This window comes from Rhinoderma darwinii, chromosome 6 (genome assembly GCF_050947455.1).
Source record: "Rhinoderma darwinii isolate aRhiDar2 chromosome 6, aRhiDar2.hap1, whole genome shotgun sequence".
NCBI lineage: Eukaryota > Metazoa > Chordata > Amphibia > Anura > Rhinodermatidae > Rhinoderma > Rhinoderma darwinii.
In genome coordinates this window covers 41,734,077-41,760,844 of record NC_134692.1, presented here as the reverse complement: position 1 = coordinate 41,760,844, position 26,768 = coordinate 41,734,077, and the positions used below count along the sequence as shown (strand labels likewise).

General features: G+C 42.2%; 1 protein-coding gene across 1 annotated transcript; it reads right to left on the bottom strand.

Annotated features, from left to right (window-relative positions):
* Positions 1–10,816: 10,816 nt before the first annotated feature.
* On the bottom strand, positions 10,817–24,475 carry NDUFA10 (NADH:ubiquinone oxidoreductase subunit A10). The gene is made up of 10 exons (XM_075829579.1): positions 24,313–24,475; positions 20,573–20,741; positions 20,264–20,479; positions 19,002–19,088; positions 18,143–18,264; positions 17,936–18,015; positions 17,773–17,827; positions 17,249–17,334; positions 16,171–16,279; positions 10,817–11,092 (listed from the first exon to the last, which is right to left on the bottom strand). The coding sequence occupies exons 1-10, from the start codon at positions 24,373–24,375 to the stop codon at positions 11,024–11,026; spliced, it is 1,056 nt and encodes a 351-aa protein (XP_075685694.1). The 5' UTR covers positions 24,376–24,475; the 3' UTR covers positions 10,817–11,023.
* Positions 24,476–26,768: the final 2,293 nt, after the last annotated feature.

Below are 26,768 nucleotides of genomic sequence, written 5' to 3'. Positions count from 1 at the left end.
TCTCCCTCATCCTCACCTGAGGAATCAAAGGAGCTGTACTCCCCTTCTTCACCTAGTTGAGGATCCTCTTCAGCTGAGGAATCAGAATCCATCCGGCTAGAAGAGACAAACGGAGGATCTCTTTTCCTCTTAAGGGACTTTAGTGAGTTCCTAACTTCAGCCCTTACAATATCCTTGATACTTATGCTAAGTTTGTAGACTCTTCTGAGATGATGTTGTCTAAACATTTCTGACAGAGCCTTTTGTTATAGGATGATGCGAGTTTCCTTTTACATATCGCACATTCCTTGTTATGAGCTTTATCCTGTTTTTTCCTAGGACAATCCATGGCCTAAACATATGTACAAGAGAAAGGGAACAGTATTAGGTAGGGAAGAGGTTTTTTTTATCTTACCCCATATTCCTGGCATCCGAGCGGTCAGTGCGTCCTGGCGCTTCTGCTGGCGTTTCCATAATGGAGGAAGAAGACTGGAGACCGAAGCTCCTGCTGTTTCTGGCCTAAATAGGCCATGGATTGGCTGGGAGGCCCTCGGCTCCGGAAGCTGGAGCCCCTCCTCCCCACGTGGGTCACCAGAACACCGCCCCCTGGAGTGTTGGACGCATCACCGCCCGGAAGTGACGCGTCGCGGCCACCGGAAGTGCCAGTGAGAGCGCCGGAAAGCCGCCAACGCTGGGCATGGTCCGGCAGAGCCGAACGGGACCCCGAGAATCCGCTCCCCGCCAGAGGAAGGCCTCACAGTGTGGGCCTTAAACCACCTCCTTTGCTGCAGCAGGAGGGAGGTGATGGACCGGGAGAGGAGGGAGTACCTGTACCAGACTCAAGGTTGCTCCCTCCAAAGGAGACTTATACCTTCCAGAGAACCCCTAGTGGAATAAGGTGAGACCTTGCTAGGGGGTCCGCAACCCCAGGAGAAGTGCTTTTCCTCAGGACAATCCTTCCATCCGGAGGAGAGGTGTGTCCATTTTTATATCCTCAGGTTTCCTGTCCAGCGGATGGGACGTCTCTCCAGGGGTGCTGTCATAGGTGAAAGGGTAAAAACGCACCAAATTGCTATAAAACGCATGCAGTGTTTCAACGCGGTTCTAACCGCACCTTAGCTGCAATGTGTGAATAGACCCTTACACGGGCAAACGTTTTCTTTAATACGTTCGGTCCCGAGTTTGCATCACTGTCGGCAGCACATCCCCGGTTTACACGGGGAGATATGCTGCTGACAATCATTTTATAACTTGCATAAACTATGCGATCAGCCGACATACAAGTGTTTGCTGGCTGATCACTTCTCTTTTATGGTGTATTCACACAGTGCGGTTTTGCCACGCAGCTGAAAACTGCATCGAAAAAACACATGCGTTTTTACCACAATTTTGCATATCGCTGCAAAAACATTAGCTTTTTTTCGCGCCATTTTGGGGATAGGGACTCATGTGTGAGAATTTCTACACAGCACTGCAGAATATTTTGGCACTACATAAGTAACGAGACAATGACCAGGTCGAAAACCAATACAGATCAGATGAGAATCTTCTACAATTGTATCCATTCTAATGAACTAGTGTAGGTAAAATCCAGGCTGGTCAGCGAGAGGACTGGATACATTGTAGCAAATACTCAGCTGTAAGTAGTATTAGTTTACAGTCACATAATTTTATAACAAAAAAAAAGTTTATTCACACAATGCAACCATATTTTATGTATCAGGTGATGGTTATATGTGTTACTATATAATAAACTGGCAAAATAAAGTTATTTTTGCTCATAAATCAGCCAGGAAAAGCAGGATGTTGAGCAGCAGCAAAATGGAAAAAAAATGTCCTTATCTCAACTTCTCAATCCCTTCTTCGCGAGTTTCCCGCTTGTACATCTGAATGCAGAAGGCCTCTATAGTGTAGGAAAGATTACACGACCATCATTTTCTTTATTTATATGAGGATCCATTAAAAGTTATCAATGTACAAACATCTCTGTTCTCCCTGGGACTGAAGTTTAATGTGTGCACATTATCGTCTTCTGAATTATGCAGGGAACTTAGTGGAAAACCTGTTTACAAGTTCAGCAAAGAGAATTAGTGCAGAACCCCAGGAGCAAAAGGAATTTACAAAAGTTAATGTGATCCATCCTGCGATGATCTCCATCTGAAGTAAAACTGGATGTTCTCGGCTTAGCAGGGGTAACCACAATTTGTAATATATATAAGGCTGGCACTCAATGCACGGGTTACCATAGCATTTGGACGGACTACATAATCATCTTTTGCCATCTTGTTAATCATGCTCAATTATTTTATATACATAGTACAGGAAACGGTTGACATATACACGCACGCCATCATTTTATACTACAGGTTAAGAAAAACCACAAATAAGAACAATATACATCTCACTCTACAGTGGAGTTACTATTGATCCACCGTATATACAGATGACAATACGTACAAAACTTAAAGTCTATGGTTATATCAGTGTACGCAGAGTTTCTCTCCCATTGTCTCCATTACCCTCGGTGACTTCTTTCTCCCCGGAGCTCTGCATTATGCTCTTCAGGTATACAATCTTGTTAAAGAGACTCTGTCACCACATTATAAGTGCCCCATCTCCTATATAAGGAGATCGGCGCTGTAATGTAGGTGACAGCAGTGATTTTTATTTAGAAAAACGATCTATTTTAAACCACTTTATGAGCGATTTTTAGCTTTATGCTAATGAGTTTAATGCCCAAGTGGGCGTGTTTTTACTTTCGACCAAGTGGGCGTTGTGCAGAGGTGTGTATGACACTGACCAATCAGCATCATACACTTCTCTCCATTCATTTACATATAGTTATATCGCTATGTGCAGCCACATACACAAACACTAACATTACTGTAGTGTCCTGATAATGAATATACATCACTACCAGCCTGGACGTGATGTTTATTCAGAATCCTGACAGGTCTGTAGTGTCTCTGTGAGGTTTACAGCAAGGCTAACGTAATCTCGCGAGATTACGATGTAACCTGTCATTTCAAACGAGATTACGCTTGCAGTGCTGGAATCTCACCGAAAAGATTCAGAAGTGTCAGGATTCTGAATAAACATCACATCCAGGTATCACTTGTGCAGTAAAGCGGGGGGTACTTACCTTGGATTCATATGTGCACTTCGCATGCACCGGAAGGCACCGGGCTGTTAAAAAGACGTCATGGACATCAATCAAGAGAGTCAGAATGGACGTTATTAGGGAACGGCCACCGTGACTGTACATCGAAGCAGCTGCACCTCCATGGCTCAAAGAACCTCATGTGCAAACGGCGTACATTTCTTTCAAGAATGCAGTTACTGATTAAACCTATAGGGACATGTGTAAAAAGCTACTTATACACACCATAAGGCAGTGGTGGGGGTTTGGGGGACCTACATTTTTCTGATAGGTTCCCTTTAAGATTTTAGGAAAGCACTTTGCATTTTAACCTAATTTTCTGTTTTTGCTTCATACCACTAAAAGCCGCAACATCAAATAATAAAGATAAAATGAATTACAATACTTCATTATTTAGCAGCCATGACAATTTTTGCTTTCTCAAAATTTATATTTTAAAAGACTTGGTAAACAACTTAGATTACAGAATAAGAAGTGTATCACTCCGTATCTTATTTACAGCATTGTGAGGCGAGCCCTGTCTTTCTGCAGCTCTCAGCCAATAGCTTTGGGGTAGAACATTTTCCTTGATGCCGATTGGTAGTTGGCAGCTGACTAACAGAGCAATTTACAATGCTCCTGCCAAATGTCCTTTTCAGCTGAATACCTGGACTAGTTTACCACCCTCCCCCCCCCCCCCTCCCCAAACCCCTCTTTTGGAAACAATATAGTGGGAGATTGGGGTACCCACACACATAGCAGATTTGTTGCAGATTTCACCCCATCTACATTGAAAAGGACAAAAGTCTGCAGCATACTCCGGTTTCCACGCGGAAAGTGTTTCGCAACATGTGAATGAGATTTTTAAAATCTTATCCACTTGCCTGCTGCAGATTTTCCACTCGCAAATCCAGAGGGAAAATCCACAACAAACCCACTACATGTGCAGACTTACCATCTGCTACTGCTGAACGTTATTTTACAGTTTACTTATGAAATGATCCCCCATAAAAGTTGAGCAACTTTAAATACATTGCATTATTTATCTAGTATTGACCTTAAAGGGGTTGTCCGTTTTTTATTTGTAGAATAGAAAATCAAAGTTCTCTACAATTCCTGTATTAGAAATTCTGCTCACATATCTTTCTTATTACAGTGTGATGGCCTCTGCCTCGCCCACAGATTAGTCCATAGTAATGCATCCATAGGATAACTGAATGGACTAAAGATGGCATCAGTCATGTGACCGACCCACCACCCACACATCATGTGACCACTGCCATTCCAGTAACGCCGTCCAGGTATATAAAATAGGTGAATAATACGTTTTTGAAGAGCAGAAATTATAAAGTATTTCTCCCTACAGTAACATCTCATCATCATGTGTCAGTCTGTGTAGGAGCAGCTCTTACATGGTCTCCTTTGTGTGTGTATTTTTTTTTACAGTTAACTCCTTAATGACCGGGCATGTTTGTACCTTAATGACCAAGCCAGATTTGTCAAATCTGGTATGTGTGACTTTATCAGAGAATAACTCTGTGAAAGTTTTGAATATCCAAGTAATTCTGACATTGTTTTTTCGTCACATGTTGTACTTTATTTTAGTGGTAAAAGTAGACTGATACGATTTGCGGAAATTAATTAAAAAATAGAGAAATTGAAGAAATTTTGTAAAAATTATCATTTTTCCCTATTTTTAACTGCAATATGTCACATATGTACACATACTGCACAATTTTTTTAATTAAATATATATTTCCATCTCTTTACTCTATTTTTTTTCATCAATTTGGAAGACTTACAAGTTTAGTAATCATTTTATACATTTTGAAGTACATTTTGTTTTCCTGCACCAAGCCAGGTTTTCAGAGGCTCATAGGTGTCAGAATGGTGGAAACCCCCACAAGTGACCCCATTTTGAAAACTACACCCCTTAAGGTATTTATTAAGGGGTGTTGTAAGTATTTTGACCCCACAGTTTTTTTGTAAGAATTCATGCAAAGCAGGCGTAAAAAAATATAATTTCACTTTTTTCATAAAAGTATCACTTTGAAGACCGATTTCTGTGTAAAGTGACCATGAGAATGAAGAAACACACCCCAAAATATATCACCCTGTTTCTCCTGTTTTCAAAAATGCCCCCATTGTGACCCTAATGCATTGCTTGGACACACGACAGGGCCCGAAAGGGAGGGAACACCCGGAAGCTTTCAGGACTCATATTTTGCTTGAAAATGTTTTAGGCCCCACTGTACATTTGGAGAGGTTTTAAGCTGCCAGAACGATAGAAACTCCCCATAAACGACCCCATTTAGAAAACTAGACCCCATAACGTAATTATTTAGGTATATAGTAATTATTTTGACCCCACAGTTCTTTGCTAAATTTAATGCATATCAGGTGAAAAAAAAAAGAATTTCACTTTTTTCATAAAAGTATTTGTTTGAAGACCGATTTCTTTGTAAAGCGAACATGAAAATGAAGAAACACACCCCAAAATCTATCACCCTGTTTCTCCGGTTTTCAAAAATACCCACATTGTGGCCCTAATGCGTTGTTTGGACACACGGCAGGGCCCCAAAGGAAGGGAGCACCCGGAGGCTTTCAGGACTCATATTTTGCTTGAAAATGTTTTAGGCCCCACTGTACATTTGGAGAGGCTTTGAGCTGCCAGAACGATAGAAACTGCCCATAAACGACCCCATTTCGAAAACTAGACCCCTTAAGGTATTTATCTAGGGGTATAGTTAGCATTTTGACCACACAGGTTTTTCGCTAAATATATTGGAATTAGTCTGTAAAAATTAAAGTGTACTTTTTTTCTGAAACAACATAGAAATTTTTATTATTTACAAGGAATAACGAAGAAAATGCACCCCAACATTTGTAAAGCAATGTCTCCCGATTACGACAATACCCCATATGTGGTAATAAACTGCTGTTTGGACCCACGGCAGGGCTCAGCAGGGAAGGAGCGCCATTTGGATTTATGATTTTGCTGGAATGGTTTTCGGTGCCATGTCGCATTTGCAATGCACTGGAGGGACCAAAACAGTGGAAACCCACCAAAAGTGACCCCATTTTGGAAAAACCTTCAAGGAATTTTTCTAGGGGTATAGAGAGCATTTACACCCCACGGGTCTTTTGCAGAGTTTATTAGAATTAGGGCGCGAAAATTAATATCAAAATTTTTTCCACTAAAATGTTGCATTTTCTCATTTTCACAAGGGATAAAGGAGGAAAAAAACAACCATTTTTTTATAAAGCAATTTCTCCCGAGTACGGAAATACCCCACATGGGGTCATACGTTTTTTCATTAGAAATGAATTAACCCTTTCAGGACTGATCCATTTTTTGCTTTCATATTTTAGATTTTCACTCCCCGCTTTCCAAGAGCCATAACTTTTTTATTTTTCCATCAATAGAGTGGTGTGGGGCTTATTTCTTGAGGGAGGAGCTGCAGTTTTTATTGGTACCATTTTGGGGTACATGCGATTTATTTATTTTTATCACTTTTTGTTCCATTTTTTTGCAATCCTGAGCAAAAAACAGGAATTCTGACACTGTTTTTTAGGTTTTCTTTTTGCGGCGCTCACCGTACGCTATAAATGACATTTCTACTTTATTCTGCGTGTTTGTACGATTACGGCGATACCAGATGTATATAGGTTTGGTCCTTTTTTTTTGCGTTTGCATAATAAAATGACTTATTTATAAACAAAAAAAATTCTGTGTCACCATATTCTGAGAGCCGTAATTTTTTTATTTTTTAGTCAAAAAAGCTGTGTAAGGGCTTGTTTTTTGCGGGACAGATAGAAGTTTTTATTGGTACTATTTTTGGGAACATGCGACTTTTTGATCACTTTTTATTCTTTATTTAGGGAGCGGTGGTGACCAAAAAAATTGTGATACTGTCGTCGTTTTTTATTGATTTTTTTTGGGGTGTTCATCGTGCGGGGAAAATAACATTATAGTTTTATAGTTGGGGTTGTTACGAACGCGGTGATACCAGATATGTGTACTTTTTTAACGTGTTCATTTTTTTTCTATAATAAAAGACTTATTATAGGAAAAAAAGCAGTTCATGTTTATATCACTTCTAACTTTTATTTTTACACTTTTTTTAAAACATTTTTATTACTTTTTTAACTTGTCCCACTAGGGGACATTTAGTCTTGCAGCTTTGATCGCTGCTAGAGTACATTACACTACACACGTAGTGTGATGTACTCTAACTGTCATTGTGACGTGACTGTCACACTGACAGGAAGCAGAGGAGGAACGGCCGGAGGCTGTTCCTCCGAGGCTTCCGTACATGGCAACCCGGAGGTCATTATCTGACCTCCGATTGCCGTGACAAGCATCGGTAGCCCCCACGATCACTTCGTGGGGGCTGCTGATGTGCTTCAAACCACTTAAATGCGGCGACGGCAGTCCGTCGCCGCACTTAAGGGGTTAACTGCCGAAAGCAGCGGCGATGGTCCGCTGTCCGGCGAGACTGATGTCTCAGCTGTCTAGGACAGCTGTCAGCGCGGGTCTGTCACTCTGTGTTTACACAGAGTGACAGTTTGAAATGCGGACGAAAATGCACGTCCTGGTGCGGGAACTAGCAGCCGACCAGGACGTGCATTTTCGTCCTTGGTCGTGAAAGGGTTAAACAGGTTTTCCCACAATTAACATTTATTACCTATCCACAGGATAGGTGATAAATGTGCGATTACTGGGGGGGGGGGGGCGATTACTGGGGGGACCCACTACTAGGATCCCGACTGATCTCTAGAATGGGGGTCCTGACCTTGTTCCTCCTCAATGCCCGATCGTAGTGAGGATTTTGAATGGAGTGGCAGTCGCGCATGCCGATCCATTTAATGTTTATGCAGCCAATGGAAACAGCCGAGTGTAGCGTGACCGGCGCTATATTCGAAATCCTCCTCACTGCAATCATGCAACAGGGAGGCGGAACAGGGATTAGGACCCCCGTTATAGCGATCGGTACGTTTCGCAGTGATCATACCATTTACCACCTATTCTGTGGATCGGTGATAAAGTTAAAAGGGGGTTTTCCCTAAGTTAACATGACATCATTTAGAGACAGGTGGCCATTTTATATAAGTAAATACACGCACAGTGTAGTAGCTATTCATCATTATTCCACCATTCGTCCTATTCACTTAGCCCATGCATGCGCCCTCTCTGTGGCCCCAAATACATGTATGTCATGTATCCCTGTTACTAACTGAAAGCCAGGGATCACATGTAAGCAGAATTTCTATTACAAAACTGTGATTTTCTATTCTATAAACGATTACAAAAACGAAAACGCAGACAACATATCCAAGTTCATAACTTAAATGTGATCGATAACAGGTGTGTCAGAGACATGCATTGTCAGTGCCGCAAACCTAACGGATTTAGGTCTCAGTGCAAGATACAGTTGCTCTTTATACAGTTGCTCTGGATTTTGTATTTCAAAAAGTAAAAAGAATTTTCTATAAAAATAAAAAATAATGTTTAGAAAGTTGCACAAAACACACTGAGACATTTAAAAAATAAATAAAACTAAAAAAGGTGTACATAGCCTTTAAGGACCGGTCAGCTCTCCACAAACATATATTTTAATAAATACTTCCAACTCCCACAAAATAATTCTGAAGCATCTTTTCTTAGAGCTATGCTTTATGCTGTTCCTCCATTATTCCTCCTGCGAATGTATGGATAAATTTACAACTGGGTATTTGTTACGCAATTTGTGGTGCTCAAGACCGCACTTCCAGACAATCGCTATCACATGGGTGAATCACGCATCAATACTGAAAGAAAACAAAAAAGGCACATGTAACTCACCAGTGGACGAGCGGAAGCGAATACTGAAGGTAGTAGAAGATGGAGACGATGCATAAATGGAGTGGGTGGCAGATGAATAGCATGAAAGCAGTAACAGATGAATAGACAGTGAAAAAGAATTAACAGCACTCATTTGACCCTATCTGAATCCTATCCCTCAGCAGGGTAAGACAACAGCTTGGCAGCGGACAAAACGCAAGACAAAGGCAAACAAACCCGTGGAACTACTGATCACAGGATACACATAAAACCACTATACAAAAACTAGATCTCTCAGAAGACCAACATTACAAACACACACAGACAAGAACGAAGTCATCAACTAGAATCTGGAAAGCGTTTAGCACATGCCAGAAACAGCACCTGAGTAATCCAGGTCTGGACTATATATAAGCCCAAGGAAAGTACTCCGCCCTAATTAACCAGACAAAGATAAATGATGACCAAATCCAGACTCAAACCAAAAAGGCACGGCCCCACAACAGCCAAACACAGAGATAACATTGATTAGCAGCAGTCCTACTGCTAATCGTAACTGTGTAACCAAATCCCTGATCAACGAGGCGTCCCTACACACTCTGACAGTCACTCTATTGCCAAGAGAAACGGAAACACCCAGTTGTTAATTTATCAACACATTTCCAAGATGAATAATAGGAGGAACAGTACAATGAAGAGTTGAAATTAAAGATGCTCCAGAATGGTTATGCCATATGGAATGGAAGTATTTTCTAAAACAGACATGTCGGGAGAGCAGATAATTCTTCTTTAAGGTTTCTTTTCGGGAAGATCCATTTTTGTGCTTACATCCCTTCTACTTGTAGGTAAACTATACAGAGAATTTATAGGTTAACAAAAGAACTGAATAACCATTCAGGATCTTTAATCTACAGTAAGTAATTATCATGATAAAAACTATTTTGTTTTGTGTTCATTTATTATTTTACAATGGTGTGCGAAGACTAGCGCCTGGGTATAAATCTCAAGGGACTAAGGGTATGTGCACACACACTAATTACGTCCGTAATTGACGGACGTATTTCGGCCGCAAGTAGTGGACCGAACTCAGTGCAGGGAGCCGGGCTCCTAGCATCATACTTATGTATGATGCTAGGAGTCCCTGCCTCTCCGTGGAACTACTGTCCCGTACTGAAAACACGATTACAGTACGGGACAGTTGTCCTGCAGAGAGGCAGGGACTCCTAGCATCGTACATAAGTATGATGCTAGGAGCCCGGCTCCCTGCACTGAGTTCGGTCCACTACTTGCGGCCGAAATACGTCCGTCAATTACGGACGTACGGACGTAATTAGTGTGTGTGCACATACCCTTAAAGGGATCCTGTCATCAACATCTTACCTGTTAAACTCGCCTCACCCCTCAATGGCCGCAGCTGTCCAGAGTTCGTTCCTGTTCTCTTCTTTCCTGAAGTCCTCCTCTGTCAGTAAATGTAGTCGTTTAAACTTTTCCCGCCTTTTATGGTAATTATTTTTCCCTCTGGGATGCAGCTTCTTAACCACGCCCACTGCCACCACCTGTCCGGCCCTGACTGGCTAAGGAGCTGTCAATCAAAAAGAAGGAGGTGGACTCCACTCTGAGACGCTGGAGGAATGAAAATCTGACTCTTTTCAGATGAAGATTTGACTCTTTTCTGCTCATTTGCATACGGCGTGGGACCACTGAAAAACGGAATACTAAAGATACAGAGCTTACTTAGAACATATTTATAGCTTAGATGACAATGCTTTTTCACCCACTTTCACCAGGTATTGCTGGCTTTATAGCTAAAATGCTGGTGACAGGTTCCCTTTAAGCAAATTTAAAAAGTAAAAGCTTTAAATGCACAATCCATGAACATGATAAAAGTTAGATATTTATTTGTGTTTGAGATGGACAGTAGCAACAGACAGATGAATTACCAACGGCATCACTTGGGGCTACACCATCACTGCTCCCTCATTGCAAATCGTGTGATCTAAAGAATATGGTCAGTCATTGTGGTGGAAACATTAACGGGAGCCGATGTGGTGAACTAGAAAGGACTCAGAACCGCTCCTCATTCACTTTAGCCAAATGTACTTGTCCCCAATATCTTCATTGTATCCTTTTGCATATTTTCTTCCAGGCAGCTGCAAAAGAAAAGACCATGCGCCAAAAGGAAAGAAAAAATAAATAAATACACACACAAAAAAAAACTGTAAATCTTTTAAAGAGGCTCTGTCACCAGATTTTGCAACCCCTATCTGCTATTGCAGCAGATCGGCGCTGCAATGTAGATTACAGTAACGTTTTTATTTTTTTAAAAAGAGCATTTTTGGCCAAGTTATGACCATTTTCGTATTTATGCAAATGAGGCTTGCAAAAGTACAACTGGGCGTGTTGAAAAGTAAAAGTACAACTGGGCGTGTATTATGTGCCTACATCGGGGCGTGTTTACTACTTTTACTAGCTGGGCGTTCTGACGAGAAGTATCATCCACTTCTCTTCAGAACACCCAGCTTCTGGCAGTGCAGATCTGTGACGTCACTCACAGGTCCTGCATCGTGTCGGCACCAGAGGCTACAGATGATTCTGCAGCAGCATCAGCATTTGTAGGTAAGTAGCTACATCGACTTACCTGCAAACGCCGATGCTGCTGCAGAATCATCTGTAGCCTCTGGTGCCGATGTGTCCTCGCTTGTCTGACACGATGCAGGACCGGTGAGTGACGATCTCTGGAGAACACGGCTGTGTCTGCACTGCCAGAAGCTGGGCGTTCTGAAGAGAAGTGGATGATACTTCTATACACAACGCCCAGCTAGTAAAAGTAGTAAACACGCCCCGATGTACGCACATAATACACGCCCACTTGTACTTTTGCAAGCCTCATTTGCATAAATACGAAAATGGTCATAACTTGGCCAAAAATGCTCGTTTTTTAAAAATAAAAACGTTACTGTAATCTACATTGCAGCGCCTATCTGCTGCAATAGCAGATAGGGGTTGCAAAATCTGGTGACAGAGCCTCTTTAAGTTGTGATTTTTTTTTTAATCTATTTAGCGGTTATACCAGTTACTTGGAAAGTACTAGTGGCTGCTATTATATTAGAAATGCCTGAATGGTAAATTTGCTGTACTATATAAATTGTATATAATGGATCACTGTATAAATAAGCAGGTTTGCTATTTAGGAGTCAGGTTGCTCCGTGGCTTTTCCAATGTGAAAGTTGTAATGGCAGAAATAGTCGCCGAGCTATCCCAGAAGCAACAATTAACCGAATAGAGGTTTTAAGAACACGACTCAAGGATTTATATCTACTGGTGATTATTTTAGTAAGGACATTTTCTTTCAACCTCTATATATTTGATGTGCAATACACAAGGAATGGGGTGGTGCTTTCAAGGGGTTGTCCACAAATGGACAACTGATGACCTATCCACAGGATAGGTCATCAGTATATGATCAGTGGGGGTCCGACCCCCAGACCCCGCACCAATCAGCTGCTGCGGCTCCGGAGGTCTGCTTCCAGCTCCAACTACTGCATACACTTCAAAACATCTGGCGCCTGGAGGCAGCCGAAGCAGCTGGTCGGTGCAGTCCAGGTGACGGGATGGGGTCCAGGTGACCGATCATATACTGATGACATATCCTGTGGATCAGTGGTCCCCAACCTTTTTTGCACCGAGGACCAGTTTGATGCAAGAAAATTTTTCCAGGGACCGGCGGAGCAGGAGGGGGCTAAGTTCACACATTGCCTAAATATGGCGTATAATTGTATTACAATACCTGTATTATGCTGCGGAAACTCCACAGCATAATACAGTAGCAGCAAAGTGGATGAGATAAAGCAAGTCTTATCCACACGCTGTGTAAATAGTGAGTGGAAAAAAGGCTCAGAAATTGACCTGCAGTGCAGAGTTTTATTCCGCAAGTCACTTGTATTTGCGTAAACGCTGCTTATTTGTTGCGGGTTCTCACACACACACACACAGTATAATGCTCCCCATAGTATAATGCCCCCCATAGTTGCCCCCACACAGTATAATGCTCCGCCACACAATGTAATGCCCCAATAGTATAATGCCCCCCATAGTTGCCCCCACAGTATAATGCTCCCCCACACAATGTAATGCCCCAATAGTATAATGCTCCCCATAGTATAAGGCCCCCCATAGTTGCTCCCCCACACAATGTAATGCCCCCATAGTATAATGCTCCCTATAGCTGCCCCCACAGTGTATTATGCTCCCCATAGCTTCCCTCACACACTATAATGCCCCCATAGTATAATGCTCCCTATAGCTGCCCTCACAGTGTATTATGCTCCCCATACAATATAATGCTCCCCATAGCTGCCCCCTCACAGTATAATGCCCCCCACAGTATAATGCCCCCCACAGTATAATGCCCCCCATAGCTGCCCCTCCCACAGTAGAATGCCCTCCCATACAGTATAAGGCTCCCCTTAGCAGCCCCATACAGTAAAATGCTCCCATTGCTGCCACCATATCAGCCTCCCGCCCATACCCAGTATAATTCCGCTATATGTGCCTGATAAGTAATTATGTTTTATTAGTTTACCTATCCCAGTTCCCACGACGTGTGGAGGATCCTCCGGTCTGTGCTATGAGTGACTCGGCGCAGACACGCGCAATGAGTCACAACATCGCACCTGCCAGCGCCGAGCCGCTCATGTCAGAGTGAATGCTGTGGCAAGGAGTCGTCACTCTTGCTCCAGCATTCAATTGTATCTGCATCCTAAGGATGCAGATGTAGTTGCAGCCTGTCCCAGTTCCAGTCACATGGGATGAAACATCATCCCATAAGGCTGGCCTGGATGACGTTAGAGGGCCGTCCTCCTGGGATGACGTTTGATCCCATGTGACCGCCGCTGCAGCCAATCACAGGCTGCAGCGGTCTCCTGGTATGAAATGTCATCTCGGGAGGCCTGTTCAGCAGTTTTCCGCAGCGGACATTCTGGGCGGAAAACTGCACCACTGTTTGGTGAGGTTTTTCAACTGAAATTCCCTTAGGCCACTGAGGCAGATACCAGATACCGCGGCCCGGTACCAAATGATCCGCGGCCCGGTGGTTGGACAACCCCTTTAAAAACTGCTTTAAAACAAGATCCCCTCCCCCCCTGGTGCACACAATTTTGTTGGTGGCTTTAAGATGCCTTCTATGCAAATGGCTGGAAGCTGATACACCGGATATCGATATGATCGTGTCCCACTTGAAACAATTGTTAGCCCTTGAACGAGTGGAGGTAGAAAGAAGGAAAGAAACGGGAACCAAAAAGCTGTTTGCTAAATGGCAGCTATTTATAGAAACGCAATGCACAGCGACTAAGGTGGTGGAAATTGTTGCGCCGTTTAGACACACAGCATGGTATCATACACAGATCCTGGCTGGCACTTTAGGAGGCTTACAACTACAGTCAGTCTAGTAGTAGATAGGGGATAGAGGGGGAGGAGCTACTCTTTTATGACCTAAGTTGTGACCAGGAATAGGGGAAGTCACGTTGATTGCTTAAACAAATGTAAAACGATATGCCATGCATGCATGTACGTACTTAATTTGCTTCTGTTATACTCGCAGTTGCGAGCTGTTCATTGACATCGCAAATTTTTCTTTTTGTGAAATGTTTGTACAAAATTTGAACAAAAATTTTAATTAAGTCACGTGATTCCAACTCTGACTCCTTGAATCGTACAGTGGCTGCTGTAGGGATCCAAGTCAGCCAATCAATGCAAGTCTATGAGACTCACATAAAAGGTCCTCAGACTTGCATTGAGAAACTGACTTTCAGTTTCTACAACAGATTCTGTAGGATTCAGGTAGTCAGAGTGAGGATCACGTAACCCAAAAACAGCCAAGATTGGAACTACTAGCATTAAAAATAAAAATGGCCGGTAAGCCTATACACCTCATCACATTTCCAAACAAGGAGGGGGAAAAAAAAAAACAAAAAAAAAAAAACAAACTTAATTGGAGTGTTTCTTTAAGAGGTGTGCACCTCTTAATAAATGAGTTGCATCTCACTCCCTTAGGCCCAGTTCACACAGTTTTTGGGCGCGGATTTTGACACAGAAACAGAGTTGGAATCAGAACCAAAAAACGGCTGAGACTGCCTCCCATTGATTTACAGCTGCTCGCGGGGAAAAAAAACCAAAATCCGGCATGTCCTTTCTTGCTGCAGTTCTGCCCCTTAACTCCCATTGAAATCAAATCAACGGGAGGCAGAAAAAGCGTTTTTTTTGCACATGGTTCTCAATAGCCGCGGGCGAAAAGCGCTGCGGAAAACGCGGTAAGAATGTGCAGGCAGGTCAAAATCTGCCTAAAAATTCCTGAAGGAATTTTGAGGCAGATTTTTTGTGTGTGCAAAATACTCCATGTGAACAGGGCCTTAGGCTTTGCACTGAGACTGGTGTATCAAACACCAGTCCTAGTAAATCTACCCCCTTGTCTGAAGTCACACGAGTTCAATGCGACACCCAGCAGCCACCAGCATGTCATTTTACTGATGGGGAAAATTCTCCTAAACACGCCGCTCTCAAAACTGTCCGCATTTTGTCTAAAAAGTTATAATACAGCGTGCATTGCTCAGATAAAGTGGAGGCCGGTAAACCGGGATTCATCTCACTCAAATTATAGAACATTTTGTAAGGGAAAAAGTTCTTTCATTTTGATCGTTTGATTGCTTGTTTAAATGCTTTGAAAAAAACTACCCACTAAGTATTAACCCCTTCCCAACATCCGCCATATATAAACACGGCGGAGGTCAGGTGGGAAAGAACGAGCGCGTCGGCTGTGTGTAACAGTCGACACTACAGCGTAACGAGCGGGATTCCGCGGTCAACAGCCCCACGACGTACTACATGTAAGTCGCGGAGCCTGTAGTTAAGGCAGTCCATAACGTACATCATGCCGCATTAAGAGAGGTTAAAAAATGAATTGACAGGAGACTTATGGAGAGGAAAAAAAAAAAAGGGATTCAAGAAAAGCTGTAGGGGTACGGTCACACGTGGCGTATTTGCATTACATCTCTGCAGCGTAAACATATAACGTAATCTGATGAGAAAAATATTTGTTAAGGATTAACATTAGGTCTACAGCTACGGTCTCTTAAACTTCATAGAAATTTAAGGAGGTCTTTAGCAAGAACACTTATTATTCATATGTAAATATTGGGGGAAAAAAATAAAAAAATATCAACAGGCATCTTACGTCTCGGAACTGATAATACAGCTTGTCGAATTCTATTCCACCGATTGTGACCTCTGGGACGAAGGTGGGCAGGTTGTAGAGATTAACAATGTTGGCTTTGTTCTGAACCCTGGAATGAAGACAACATAAGAGACATAATGATAAACAGGTATTTTTATATGCGCTCGTATCGTGCAGACATTTATAGTGAGTGAAAGTATTACATCATTTTATAGATACAACCATGGAAAGGAAGACAAAAGGTTTATCAAGTTCAGCCCTAGATACGGGATACAGTGGAAGGCAAACCCTGTGTCATTGTGGCCAAGTTTGCCTCGAAAGAGAAAAAATATATTAATAATAATCCTGAGGCCACAACAGCAGTCGAATAAATTTGCTGGATCAAATAAATGACCCCGTTTTTTCAGTCCTATAGTAAATTATGAATTTGCCATTGCTTCCTTTTGCAGTAAACAAATACCATTACATCGTTCATATTAAAACTAAAAAAACATTTTTTTCTTTCTTATAAATATCTTTTATGTAGAGATAGGAATACGTAAAGCTACAGGTCCAAAGCCGGAGGCTGCATTTGGCTAAGTTCCATGGGGACATTAGTTGGCCACAAATAGTTAGAAAATTGGGGCGTTACCGCAATAATCACTAAAATTCGGTACTCTTTCCCCATAGAACCCCTTTAATAGTTCGAATTTAAAATGGGTTCTGCAGGCATTTTATATTGATGGCCTATCCCATTCAAGCAAATAGGACTGAGCTGCACTCCCAGCAGCTACGGATGTGTATAGCGCTGTGCCTGGTAAACACTGAAGAGGCCCCAGCGACAAACGCCCCTATAGTGAGCTGATTGGCGAGGGTGAAGGGAGTCGAATCCCCACATATCGGATATTGATGGCCTATCCTAAGGATAGGTCATCAATATAAAATGCGTGGAGAACCCCTTTAAGTGTGACACTTCTGGGCAAGGACCTTAATTGTGGCATCTATTCTCTGGCTTGCATCTCTTTCAATCAAACCCTTGAAAAAAAATTAAAATTATTCAATGGTAAAAAGAAGAATACAAAACAGAACAAGCACTCACAGAATACGTAGATGATGGAAGGTGACATCATCCTGTTCTGTCCATGGTGCTTTAGTAATTTTTACATATTCAACATCTTCAACCACCTGCAAGATGGATACACCTTAGTATGATCTCCTTATCCTACATGATACTTGGATACACAGTTGAAACTTTCAAGCAATTGTAAAAGTTGATTAATGTTGCCAATGCAAAGATTTTAATGTTATCTTAAAACACATATGTTGCAAAAGTAGAGGGGTTGCTAGCGCGAATGTTGTTTTTTGTTTCATTAAAAGTTGTACAATTTCCCAATACACTTTCTGTATTCATTTGTCACGACCTCTGCTTGTTTTTTTGTTTTTTTAAGTAGGAACATTTGTTTACTTCCAGTGGATAAAATTCTGTCCATGGTCATGTGATGGACACACAGGTGCACGGCTCGTTACAGTTACAGTATGTGCATCAGAGCCGTGTCTTGTACATCTGGTCTTTGGGACTATATTAGTGGAACCATTAATGTATTGCGTTCCCCCTCTTCTTACCCGGTCCACATTCTGTGCTTCATCAGCAGTGTACTGCAAAACCTCTGATGTCTCACTAGAATATATAATTTAAAAAAAGCCAAAAAACACCTGTATAGAAATTAAACATAAGAGGAAAGATGCATAGAGCACAGAGACTTATTGGGAATTTTAAAATTCTCACCTAATTTGTGGGAGGAAGGAAGATTTGTATGTATCCTCGATGTTCTGCAAGTAAGATAGCTCAACTTTCTTCTCAGCTGCCTAAAAGTAGAAAATAAAATAAAAAATTGTCTGTAAGACTAAGAGCCCAAGACTAAAAACACCCAAAATACAAGACATTACAGCAGGGTCACTTAAAGACCGTGAACGAGTACGTCTAGTGATTTACATTTTCTCCTTCTTGTATTCTCTTGTAAACCTCTGCCGCTGGAACGTCCACATATATAACCAAGTGCGGAGGCAGGAACTCATCAATGCTCACGTTCTTGATCTCATTATAATGGCTTATACCTGAGGAAGACAAGGAGGAGGATTTCTAATTAACATTTATTTAAGGACTGGACTTTTCTGTACCATTTATTTTTCAATTCAAATCGGAAAAAATGTGGAAGCCAAACAGTGGTACTTCATCAAGATAAAGCGTCATCAAGCTCGTTAGTAGTCATTTAGCTTTTATAGGGTGATGCGTTTCGACACCGGACCGGCGTCTTAAATCAGAACATATACTTAAGACCACACACAATGTGGTTTAAATACATTTAAAAAAACAATGCCTAAAGACACATAATGAAGTCATGAGTCGCAGTTACAATAGCCAATCAGACGCGCACATTAAAATACAGTTTAATTGAACCATGCTTGCAGCTATAGAACAAATACATATTCAGTTTATAGAGCATACAAGGGAAGTTCCGTTAGCAGAATGGAAATCGCAGAGAAAGGCCTCATACAAATGGCTGTATTACAGATCCATGTTATATGGACCTATAATAAGGAGCCCACACTGCACCGCTGTGTACCTCCAGGTTTCATACATAATCCATGTGCAATACTGGCCTATGTGGGGCCGCCCTTGCAGTCTTACAGGGGCTGTATACTCTGCTTTGCTGTGTGCATGAGCCCTTAAGAATAAGCGCTAGCACCGCCATGCCTGCTAGTGGGTTATAGTATAAAACCCTAGTTTGGCAGTAACATTACATAAGAGTATTGAGTCAATCTGGATCATATTTCAGCTGAAATCTACTCACATTCTTTGCGGATGTATTTGCTTTTGTACATTGCATCCAAGAAAACGTAATCACTGAAGGGTGAACGCTCTAATATCACGCCTTGACCTAAAGAAGATAAAGATTGCGCAGTTATTTACATAGCATTCTTCCTGATCCACCTCTATGCTAAACTAACCCTGAGCTTATAGTATGTGCTAGAACACTTAGAGGACCAGTCGGCTCTCCGGTCTATTTGACTAAATACTTGTATCCCCCATAAAAGAACAATTCAGGAGCATCTTTCCTTAGAACGCTGTTTTGTGCCATTTCCATTATTCCGCCTGAAAATGTACTAATACATTGGATGTGTCCCTACACACCTTGACACTGACAGAACTGGTTGGACAATGTCAATCAATCTATGTAGGACACATCCCATTGACAAGGGGAATGGTAACACCCAGTTGTCAATTTATTCATATATTTTCACAAAAAAAATTTGAGCGTTTTGAGGCATTTGTGCCACTTTACTGGGCTTAACAAAAGGGCCGTGGGCTTATGCGACCTGACAAACTATTGCCATAAATTATAGCGCAAACCGGCATAAATTATAGCACAAATCCACTCCAGCAAATAGCTGGAGTAGATTTGACTTTCTGTTGCATGGACAGCTAGAGATCCGCCTGATTAAGAGGTGTGCGCCTATTAAAAAATGAATCACATCTTATTGGAGTGCTCTTTAGATTAAGACTGGCATCCACAACGCCAATCTTACTAAATTACCCCAATAACATTTTCAGATTTTCTCAAGTTACAGAAGTATTAAAAAAAACCATGAAAGGCTGAAAAGGTCAAATATAACTTTGGGCTGGGTCTACCTGTCAACAGCATTTACTGAGGTTCTGCTGACACCAGCAACAGGGAGAAGGGGGAGCAACCACTGTTTCTTTTCCTGCTCATAATCGGACCCCGTATATATGCACGGCCATTTATCTGCTGGAAACTGGGGACTCGCCACCCTTGCCCTGAGAATCGGTGGGGGTCGCAGAGGTCAGACATTTATGTTTTCTAACAGCCACGCAATTAGCATTAGTTTATGATTGCAAAAGGCATCCTAACATAATAAAAAAAACGTTACCCCCTTTTTTTTTTTTTTTACTGCGTACTCTTCTATTTTACATTCATTGTAAATACATTAGGGAACTTGGCTTTGGATGTCCTTGTATGAAGAGAGAAAAAATTGAAAAAAAAGGAAAAAAACAAATGTCCTATCCTGAAATCCTGTTTAACATCTCATGTACCTGTGCTCAGCAGATGATCTAGGGCATCAGAATACTGCAGCATGCGCATACTGTATAACCATGACTGCATGCGGTATGAGTTGCCATCTGGGCATTTGGGGTCCTCGTAGAACTTTTCCAGACTGTGGAGGCCAGCGAACTTGTTCGGCAGGATGGTCCCATCACCAGAGTTTTTGAATACATAATGCTGATCTGCTTCTGGCATGTACTTCATACCTGGGTAAATGGAAAAAAAAGTCAGAAAGGAAAAAAAAACTTGTGCACAAAACTGTGCGAGATCCCAGCCTAAAACTTTATGGACTGTCTCACCCAGTTTCTCAGCCAGTGCCTGAGCAAGTTTCCCTTTGCCAGAGGCCAAGTTTCCATCAACGGTGATGATCTTGCTGTGCGGCCCAAACCGTTTGCTTGTTCTCTCGCCCAGCATGTATGCCAAGTAGCCATATTTCAGACCGTGCCTTGAGCTGACATGGAGCTGGGCCTGTGTCATGACCAAACAAAGAGAGGAAGGGGTTAATTACCTGAAGGTTAATTACATTATCTGTATGTTAAAGGTTTGCACTGAAAAGCTATAAACACTGTCAGTGATAATACCAAAAATGAAGAAATGCGACTGACTAAAAAGAGGTTGTGCTTTATTTCATAGGTATAAATTCACATAGATAATACATTCAAAAATAATCAGAAAACGTTAACAAATCATTAGAATCCAGTAACAAGACAATTATCAGATACTATTTATTATCCGACACTTAAAGGGAATGTGTTGCCAGAAAAACATGTTTGTTTTTTTTAATTAAACATTTAGTGTGTGGGTGATTAAACATTGTTCAAATATTTTTATTTTTTTTCACGAGTCAGGAAATATTATAAATGAATTCTAATTTATAATATTTCCCATTGCTGGTCACTAGATGGAGCTATTCCCAAAATTGCAGCATTGCAAAATTGGGTAAAAAGCCCTCGCTCTAGTGAGCTCTCAGCATCCCCCCCCTCCTTTATCCTGGCTAGTGCCGGGATAAACGAGGGGTTTGAACGGTCTAACCTCCTACACTGTGTGTCGCCATTTTTTGAGCTAACACACAGTGTAGTAGGTTTACATACAGTAGTAAACGTACACAAACACGAACATACATAGAAATCTCTTACCTGCTCCTGCCGCCGCGGCTCCCTCCGGTCCGTCCGCTCCGTCTGCTGCCGCTGGTCCAAGTGCACAAGTCCGGAAGCCGCGACCGGAAGTAGTAATCTTACTGTCCGGCCGCGACTTCCGGTCCACAGGAAAATGGCGCCGGACGGCGCGCATTTCAAATTGGACTGTGTGGGAGCGGCGCATGCGCAGTTCCCACACAGACGGCGTACATGTTAGTGGATGGAACGGGCCCCGTTCGCAGTCCCTATGGGACTGTGGCTGCCGTATTCCATGTCTGTATATGTCGTTAATCGACACATACAGAAACGGAAAAAAAAATGGCAGCCCCCATAGGGAAGAAAAAGTGTAAAAATAAGAAAAAGTAAAACACAAAACACACAAATAAATATAAACGTTTTTAATAAAGCACTAACATCTTTAAAGAGGCTCTGTCACCAGATTTTGCAACCCCTATCTGCTATTGCAGCAGATAGGCGCTGCAATGTAGATTACAGTAACGTTTTTATTTTTAAAAAACAAGCATTTTTGGCCAAGTTATGACCATTTTTGTAGTTATGCAAATGAGGCTTGCAAAAGTAAGATCGACTTACCTGCAAACGCTGATGCTGCTGCAGAATCAACTGTAGCCTCTGGTGCCGATGTGGCCGTCACGATGCAGGACCTGTGAGTGACGTCACAGATCTGCACTGTCAGAAGCTGGGCGTTCTGAAGAGAAGAGGATGTTACTTCTCTTCAGAGGGCCCAGCTAGTAAAAGTAGTAAACACGCCCCGATGTACGCACATAATACACGCCCAGTTGTACTTTTACTTTTCAACACGCCCAGTTGTACTTTTGCAAGCCTCATTTGCATAAATACAAAAATGGTCATAACTTGGCCAAAAATGCTCGTTTTTTAAAAATAAAAACGTTACTGTAATCTACATTGCAGCGCCGATCTGCTGCAATAGGAGATAGGGGTTGCAAAATCTGGTGACAGAGCCTCTTTAACATATTAAAAAAAAAATTGTGATGACACTGTTCCTTTAAAGCCTACATGTAGTGATCCACTTAATAAATTCATAGGATATACTTCTCAGTGTTTAAATTCAAGTTTCTAATCTAAGGTTAAAATAACAGATCTATGATGTTTATTAGCTTCGTTCACTTGCAGGCTGCAAATTCATTGTTTTGCATCTCCATTCATTTCATATAGGTCATAGTAGAAGGAGATTTGCATTACTGCAGCCATTTACTTCGTCCTTGTTGAGAACTTGCTCTCTAATAAAGTCCTGTGATTACAGCAGCATCAGCACTTATTCAAGCAGGCAGTCTCTCCAGAGTGAGGGCGGAGGAGTGCAAGTGTAAAATGAGTCAGCAGGCTTTTAAGAACTGTGACCATGACCGGGCTACAGTTTCACTCTCTGTAAGACCTGTGCACACATGACGCAGATTTCATGTCCGGAATATAGTACCAGCAAACTGGATAAGATTACAACAAATCTCATCCACCGGCTGCAAAAAATTTCTGCACGAAAATTGAGAAGTGGTGCAGATTTTTCAAATCCGCAGCATGTCAATTTTCGATACGGATTGGACACACATTAATCATGGACATTCCCCATTGAGTTCAATGGGGAAATCAAAATCCACAACACAGCCCAATTGTTGCGGATTTTTCTGCAGATTAACCGCAGTGTCCGCAGCACAATCCGCAGGTGCGCACAATTGAATGAAAAAAAAAAGCGGTTTCAAATAATAAAAAAAAAAACACTATACTTACCTTTTCACCTTCGTATAGACACCTATAGCCAATCACAGGCTGCAGCGGTCACGTGTCGAAAAGTCGTCGCTAGCGGAGGTTCAGGCTAGCAATACCAGAGGATTAGCTGATCAGCAGGAGCAAATTAGCACAATTTGGCTTGGATTTGCCGCTGCGGATATCCCTGCGGCCTCCTCCGAATTTCCTTTGGAAATTTTTCTGCTGCAAATCTGGTATTTGTGAACTCAGCTTAACATGGCTGACAATGATAGCAACCACGGTTAGGAAATTAGGAAGGAAGTGTCAATATAAATCAATGTAACTGGTAATCATTTCCTGTTCTCATCTACCGATGACAGGACAAGAGACACCTAACAAGGGGTTAATACAATTTTATGAATTTACAAAGGTGATCTTAATAGAATGAACACTGAACATGATCCTGCGGGCAGAGGGAATAATCCAGAAACAGGGAATTGTATACCGCTCAGGGAACTTTACAGTGGTCTGCAAACGGCGCGCATGTTATAGACCGGGAGCGGAAGGGAAATCTCAGGACTGCTGCGCTCGATTTGTGGAGTGACTCCATCAAAAAGAAAATAAGAGGGAATTGCTACATATACACTATAACCTTTGAATAGGAGCGCAAAAAAACTATATTGGACAAGTCAGGGTTTATCAGAATATAGTACCACATTACAATTGTACTATTATTGTAGTTGAAGAGCGTCACAATAAGCAGCAAGGAAGCAACAGCGGCTTCTAGCGTGGATGCAAAAAATATACAGGGACTACAGAGATATAGCGCCAGTCTTCTGATGTTATACATACACCGATAGCTGCATGTGTACACAACACCCTGCTGGGCACTGACTGTTATATGCGTATCCATTACAGCGCTGGGCACACCACCCTCTCTTTGTACACACCGTAGCGCCAACATCACCGACATCTACAAGTCTACGCTACAGCACCGACATCTCTATGTATACAGTATTAAAATACGGTCCCATCAGATCCGTTCTCGGGATGACATGAGACACACAGCACTTTTGGCACTAGCTCAATGTAACCCCAATGACATTTGTCAGGAACGTGGCCTGTACACGCGACTGCTCAACACAAAACTATCATTTCCATTCCCGCTATTTATCATTCCTCACCACGCAGAGGACGCCGGTTCTCCCGGTCACTGTCAGGCCACGGAGCACCGTCCTCCCGATCATATCTCTGCCCTTCCCGGGACAACCTGCGCCGGGGTCCTTACAAGAGCCGACGCACGAAAATGACGTCGCCGTCCGTCCTCGCTGCCTGATCTCTCAGTGCAGCGTTCTAATGAATAGCGATCAGTAGTGTGAGCAGTGGTCTGAAGCCTATCGGTTGAGCTCGCTGTCAGGGAACTCTGGGATGTGTAGTTTTTACAACAGTTGCAGACCATTGATTTATACCGTATAACAATGTCATCAGAAAGAATGTCCTAGCGGCAGATATTTCAGTAGTCCGTCACAGACCGTACAGTGCGCCACCAGTGACTCCATAGTCATCAAATGTAATATCTAGCACATTTGTAGTATATTTTTATTACTTATTCCCTTTTCAGACGGAAGCTGGCAATAGACATCAGATAATGGCGCACAGATCCAGACACTTTTAGTGGGACCTTCCAGCAATCTATGGCTGACCATGCTTATTCACCTGACAGCTTTTTTTCTCCTCATCCATTTCCCCATAAACATAACAAAACACAAGGATCAGGCACGTTGTAATCTGTGGTAAATAACCCACTTAGGCCTCGTTTACATTTGCGTTGGATGCTCAGGGGCCTCCATCGCAGATCCGGCCAACAATACCTGAAACAATAGCACAGCAAGCATGCTGCGCCATTGTTTCCGGTAAAACTACGGACACCCTGACAGAACCTATTAAAGTCAATGGGCTCTATCGGCCACCGTTGGTGTCCGTCTTTTAACGGAACTGGAGCTACAAATACTTCGGGCCTGTTCACATCACCGTTCATTTCCGTTCCGGGGTTCCGTCCGAGGTTTCCGTTGGGTGAACCCCGCAACGGAAAGTGAAACTGACAGCACAGCTTACGTTTCAGTCACCATTGATCTCAATGGTGGCGGAAACATCGCTAGTGCTTTCCATTCGTCACCATTCCGGCTGGTTTCCGGTTTTCAGACGGAATCAATAGCGCAGTCGACTACACCCACATTAACTTTACTGAAGTGACTTGAGAGTGAATAGACATCACCTCCAGCCGGGATGCAATGTCTATTCACACTCCCGACACTTCGGTAAAGTTTCCGTGGGACTTACATAGCACAGCGTGATCTCGTACAAAGCGTGCTGTGAGTACAAATGGACATGAATGGAGAGAAGTGTATGACGCTGATTGTCATTTCACTCTGCCGAACACGAATATGTTATATTCTTCTATCTTCCAATTGTTAATTTATTGGTTAGGCCTCAGCGAGGTCTGTTAGTTACTGGTTGTACCATGCACAGGTGTTGTAAATATGATATGCCTAATGGAGTGTCGTTTGTTGCTGGGATCCCCTTTCTTCTTTTCATTCACTATATTCTGAATGGCTAGGATTATTGTTATGTCCTGGAATGTACCCAAATGCTAAATTATTATGTATTGGAGATATAAATATGGTAATGGATGTACTGTTGGATAGATTTGGGTCCTCTCAGATCTCAGGTCGTAGATTGATGCATAGTTCACCCTTCAAACTAATGATAGAAGAGTTGGGATGGATAGATCTATACCGCTTTGAATATCCTTCAACAAAAGTGTACTCTTGTTCATCAGTGGGACAGAACTCACTCTCCTGCATTGATTATATATTTGGCAATGCATTGCTGATGTCACTATCGCCTCATGTCATGTATAAACCCAGGGGTGTATCAGATCACTCCCCTGTTTTGACCCGTCTTAGTGAGTCTGACCCACCTAAACCTAGCGGATGGAAAATTCATCCTTTTTGGCTTAAGGCTATAGGTGCACAAGATAGGATCCCAGATCAATTATCGATGTTCCTACAGGATCATCGTTCGTTTGAGCACTCTGGCATTAAATGGGACACTCTTAAATAGTACTTGAGGGGCTGCCTCAAATCTATCTAATTTCTTAAGTGTGAAGCGACAAGAATGGAGGATGATTTGGCTGCGCGGTGTACAGAACTGGAAATTTTATATGTGGCAGATCCTTCTGACCTTAACGGACGACAATACCTGTTGTATTTGCAGGACAGAGCAAATTGAAAATATTTCTTCCTGAAACAAACTCACTTCGGACTGGGTAACCAATCCAGTAAATTGCTGGCTCATATTGTGCGACAAAATACTCAATCCCCCTCTATTCTTAAAATCAGAGGCGCTAATGGGAATGCTGTACTGGATAATGCTGGTATAGCTGATAGATTTGACAAGTACTATAGGGTACTCTTCGGGGGTCACATATACCTCTGCTGAATTGTGCTCATTTTTGGATAACATTATATTCCCCACATTGTCTGAACCTGATAGACTACTTCTGGATACTGATATAACTTTGGATGATGTGTCAAAAGCCATCAAGGACTTAGCTAAGGGTAAATCGCCTGGACCTGAT